General features: G+C 46.3%; 1 protein-coding gene across 3 annotated transcripts in view; it reads left to right on the top strand.

Annotated features, from left to right (window-relative positions):
• Nucleotides 1-237: 237 nt before the first annotated feature.
• Nucleotides 238-5296, top strand: part of znf395a (zinc finger protein 395a) — a 9912-nt gene continuing 4853 nt past the window's right edge. Inside the window, exons 1-6 of one of the 3 annotated variants that reach the window (XM_083685167.1) lie at nt 238-319; nt 3286-3549; nt 3879-4099; nt 4236-4342; nt 4626-4843; nt 5025-5125. In XM_083685167.1, the coding sequence (XP_083541293.1) occupies nt 3379-3549; nt 3879-4099; nt 4236-4342; nt 4626-4843; nt 5025-5125 (818 nt within the window). In that variant the 5' untranslated portion in view covers nt 238-319; nt 3286-3378. Of the gene's footprint in view, nt 320-3245; nt 3550-3878; nt 4100-4229; nt 4343-4625; nt 4844-5024; nt 5126-5296 lie in introns of those variants that run through there. The other 2 variants (XM_083685165.1, XM_083685166.1) reach the window with 2 other exon arrangements.

The following is a 5296-nucleotide window of genomic DNA, read 5'->3' as shown; positions in this document are numbered from 1 at the left end:
AGGATTATGTTCCATATTATCAAAACTCGCCATCTGTAGCTATATTTGTACCTTTAAACGGTTCAACAACATTATGTGTATCCGTTCCGTTTATGCAACATATAGTATACGTTTGTTGGCGTATGAGGGAACTGGATGGTAGTTTACTTGAGGATGTTTTAGCAAAGGAAAAGCTCCGTTTCACTTTTTCTATGAAATCCACTCCGGGTTTGGTTTTAACCAGCACTACAACATTCTCCAGGCACAGAAAGGAGCATTTTCAAGTTACAGCCGGTCAAAGCAAGCTTGGAGGAAGGGGGTGTGTTGAAAATTGGCAGAGGTAAGTGTACTGTACCCATTGAAACTTTTGGTTGTTTTTCTATAAGAAAAATGGGCATAACACGTGTTTTCATTGTTGCTTTTCAACATGTTAGTCGATGTTGGTATGGTGAGACATATTCTTTCATATCGAGAGCATATTTTATACTTTTATTTTTGCTTTTTTTTTAGCTGTTGATCGGAGAGCCGCTCAATGCATTGTAGCTACTGCCATGTTTATCAACTGCCATTATGGGGCAATGAATGTCAGAACGACATCAACTAACTACACGTATAGGACCAAGTAATGAGTTGATTTTTCACAATTAAATGTTTGTGAGCATTGATCCAATTACTGTAACTCTGTCAGAGATTAACAAAATTTCCAACGCCATACCATGTATGCAAAAAATAAATAAATTATAGAAAACAAATGATGCTATATGCAATATATATTCGAAGTGTGCTGGTGGTGATATCGCTGCAATGGATGATGTAACGATGTTTTAATAATAGTTTTAACAATGTCGATGTTAAACTAACTACACGCACTGTGATTCACTGAAATGAGGCAATAACCCACTCATTAGCCTACCTTTATTGCAAAGAAAAACAAGACATTCGCTGAATAGGGTCAAGTAATGAGTTGATTTTTCATAATTAAATGTTTGTGAACATTGATCCAATTACTGTAACTCTGTCAGAGATTAACTCAATTTCCATCGCTATACCATGTGGTTGCTGCATGCAAAAAATATATAAATTATAGAAAACAAATTATGCTATATGCAATATATATTAAAAGTGTGTTGGTGGTGATATCGCTGCAATGGGATGATCTGACGATGTTTTAATAATAGTTGTTTTAACAGTGCCGTTGTTATCCAGTTCACTTCCAAATTGTTTTCTTGAGGGAAATGCACACAATGAGCAGCAGTGTAAATGTTGGTTTGCGAGGTTGTGCCATAGACTGCCGCTTGGGGTGGACACTCCGTCCACACGAGGGCTGTTTTGAAAGCAGCGCAAGCTTCCTAATGCAATGATGTCATATTGATTGACATAATTTAACCCTTTACCCTCATATCCCCGCTAGTAAGTTATGATATTATCCTTACACATGGTTAGCATTTGTTTGGATGTCTGCTATGTGTTTACATTGCGGGGAGACAGTATCCAGAGATTCAGTGAGATATTAGGTCAGTCAAATGTGGTGGTGGTGGTGATGATGATGATGATGACGATGATGATTATGGTGGTGGTGGTGGTGGTGGTGGTGGTGGTGGTGGTGGTGGTGATGATGATGATGGTGATGATGATGATAATGGTGGTGGTGGTGGTGGTGGTGGTGGTGGTGGTGACCCTAACCCTAACCCTAACCCTCATGCACTAGCAAAGTGCATGAACAAAGAGCTAATTTCACACTACACTTTTTGCACCCTTCATTTAAAGTCTGTGTCTGCCTGTGTAGCAGAGGCGATTGAATCAGGCTCTCGTGATGAGGTAGCCCTGTGTGAGACATGAGAACTGAAGTGTCGCCCTCAGACCTTGAGGATGTCCTCTCGGTCTAATGGTCTAAGGGTCTACCACGTGGGAGGCCTGGGCTCTAAACCCTGCCCATCACATCAGCGTCTCTGAGGTGAGGCAGATGAGCTCATTTGTAGTGATCTTGTTAGCCACCAAACAAGTGTCGGGTCAGTCGGTCAGTAGAGACAGATGCTCAAACCTGACTGACTGGTTACAGTGTGACCGACTGGTTACAGTGTGACCGACTGAAGGACGACGCGACATGGACTTATATGTCTTCCGACTCTCTCACGGCACTGACTCAATGTCCAAATCAGACGTCTTGTCAGTACGTGAATCCAAGCTAGCCGTTTTGTGAATTTTTGGATGTGTGAATTTTACATGACCCATTTCGCATGAGTCACATGACTATTCTCACGTTTTTTTTTTCCAATTTGGAAATATGACAAAGGATGAATTCACTTGGGCAGAACCCGCAAATGGCAGAAACAGCTGGCATGTCTAGGCTGGGCATGCTATGCCCCTTGGCCTACAGTAGGGCTACTGTAACAAAGTGTGCTAATGTTTTTCGCAATCATGGGAAATGCTGTTGCGATCAGTTTACCATTTCGCCTGTGAGTCATCCATTACTGGAACTGATTTGGGGGGGGGGGGGGGGGGGGTGGAGAAAAACCTGACCAGAACTTGTGAGTCTTTTCTTGAATTCTAATATGCCAATTATTCACCAGCCCCGCTTTCTTGCCACTATTTCTTGCTCCCATTACTCTATTTCCCCCTCTTGCTGTCTTTAATGTGGTCCTAATCGGTCATAAGATATGGACCGTGATCACTCAGCAGCCCCAATCACACCCCCTCTTACCCTTATTGTTGGGTTCCCGGAGAAAGGATGATTCACTATGAGTCTTGCTCTCTGGTGTAGACATTTGCATCATTTATGACGTCTGAAAATTGCAAACCCTCAATTGAGCGTTCATATTGATTGATGAGCAGAGAGATTGATGTTGGTCAATTAACTTATATTACAGGGTAGACAAGCTGTCGTCAACACAGTACAGGAATCAGGATATTACTACAGTCATGAAGGCAACTTCAGAGCTTCTGAAATGTGACAGAAAATGGTGAATGAGGCGCCATAATTTCCGCTGCTTTTATTGTGTGTGTTGACAGCAGGTAGCTATAGACAGCATTTTCAGCCACCATGGCTCTTCAGATTCAATTTTTTGGCAAGGGTTTATCTTTAGCTTTGTCTCTCTCTCTCTCTCTCTCTCTCTCTCTCTCTCTCTCGTTCAGGGTCCTACTTCTGCACAGCTGGACCTTGTTGTTCTGGCTTGACAAATAGGCCTTGTTTGGAACCACAAAATAATTCCATCTTTAATCTGAGTGCATTAAGAGGGGAACATAACAATTATTGAAAGGAGAAAAGTACTCACTAACTCAACCGAACCATTGTGCCCTTTCTTTCAGCTCTCTTACCATATCACTCCGTCCTATTCCACGGCCAGTCTGACCGCACCAGAGGCCCAAACCTCGTGACGTAACAGACAGAGACCGACAGCCATGTTTTCGAAGAGTCGTCTGGGGAAGCGTTCTCCTCTAGGGGCTCTGGTGTGTTCCTCCTGCCCCTCCATGGAGGGGCACCAGGGGGACCCTGAGGGGGGCGTGGGGAGCCTGACGATGGGACCAGGGTTCCAGCCCCTCGGCAGGGTCAAGCTCCACCCTGGACAGAAGGTGAGCAATCAGGGGCGAGAAGTAGAGAGATACATGGTGTCAAAACTGGGTTGTTGTAACTAAAGGTTGCACACGCCAAATGAATGAGTTTGGGCTGTCCGGGTGTGTCCGATTAAAATGTAGGATACAGGGGTTTTCTCCACGTGGGCTAGCCACACATATGAGAAGTTGTTGTTGTTCTCACAAATCAAACGCACCCAAACTCTCTCACTCACTGTCCAACTCGTTCTCTATTCCTCTCTTATTTGTCTCCGCCCTCCCCCAGGTTCCAGGTAGGTTGACAGTTCACTAAGGTCCGTCCTCTCTCTCTCTCCACCCCTCCCTCCTAGGTGTACGTGCTGTGTGGTGGGCGTGAGTGTGTCGGGGTGGTGGAGCAGCACAACCATGTGGATAACCAGGTGTCAGTCCTGCTGCCCACGCTGGGCCAGCATGTCCTGCGTAAACTGGAGGACGTGTGGACCACCCCCAGCGCCCCTCCTCCGTCCCCCACTGCCCCACAGAGCGCCGTCCGACCCCATCCTGTCTCCTCCTGCATTGACGTGCCCAGGAGGTAAGGACTGAGAGGCTGTCTGTAGCAGTCTGTCTGTCTGTCTGTCTGTCTGTCTGTCTGTCTGTCTGTCTGTCTCCTAGATTATGCCTAATCTCTGTACCCCCTCCTCTTCCTCCTCCTCCTCCTCAAGCGACAGGAGTCCAGAGTCAGTGGACATGGATGAGATGATGGCAGCCATGGTTCTGAGCAGCCTGTCCTGCAGCCCCCTGGTCCAGAGCCCACCTCAGAGAGACACAGTTGCAGGTGAGAGGTCGACAGGGAGGGACACAGTCACGTGTAGAGTCTGGTCAACGTTACAGACAGGACGCCATGTTGCCTCTGAACGTTGACATTCATCTATTCATGACAAGTATTTGGATTCTGTCAGTTGAAATTCAAACAAAAAAAAGTTGTATTGCAGTTCAGTTGTGTCACTGCACTGCCGTGGAATTATGTAGTGTCATATAAACACATTTTGTGTGTGTTTGTGCGTTTGCGTGTGTTTGTGTGTGTGTGTGTGTGTGTGTGTGTGTGCGTGCGCGCGTAGTGGCCTCTGCTGGTATGGAGTGTGGCGGTGGTGAACTTTCGGACAGTGGTAGCAGTGGCTACTGGAGCTGGGACCGTGGCAACGGAAGCCCAACCCCCTCTCCACCAATCACACTGTCAGAGGCCGAGGGGGGCGGCCTGGCCACGCCCATAGATGAGGGGTTGGACATGGAGCTGGAGCAGGTTCTGTTTGATGAACCAGCGCCACGGAAACGCAGGGTGAGCGCCATTGATCAAATGTTCAGATATTGCTCCTGATGAGAGAGTCTGTTTAATGTGGGCTGCATGATAAAAGTCAGTCAGGGTTAAAAACCTGACCTGTCTCTCTCTCTCTCTCTCTCTCTCTCTCTCTCTCTCTCTCTCTCTCTCTCTCTCTCTCTCTCTCTCTCTCTCTTTCCAGAACTCAGTGAAGGTTGCGTACAGGTGTCTTTGGCCCAACTGTGCGAAGGTTCTGACATCTCTTGTGGGGATAAAGCGTCACATACGTATTTTACACCTGGGGTGAGTGACTTGAGTGGCTCAATGGGGCTATAGTGGCAGACTAGCTTGCCTGTTTCAGTGTTGTGGTTTTGCTACCCCTCTCACTGTCAGTTGATCTGATAGGGGTAATCACCTGTGTTTGACCTCTGTTTGAATAATAAAATGCATCACGTAGTCTGATTGAGATAAAGG

This window comes from Argentina silus, assembly GCF_951799395.1.
Source record: "Argentina silus genome assembly, chromosome: 14".
Lineage (NCBI taxonomy): Eukaryota > Metazoa > Chordata > Actinopteri > Argentiniformes > Argentinidae > Argentina > Argentina silus.
The sequence above is the reverse complement of the archived record's forward strand: the minus strand, read 5'-3'. Positions and strand labels throughout refer to the sequence as shown.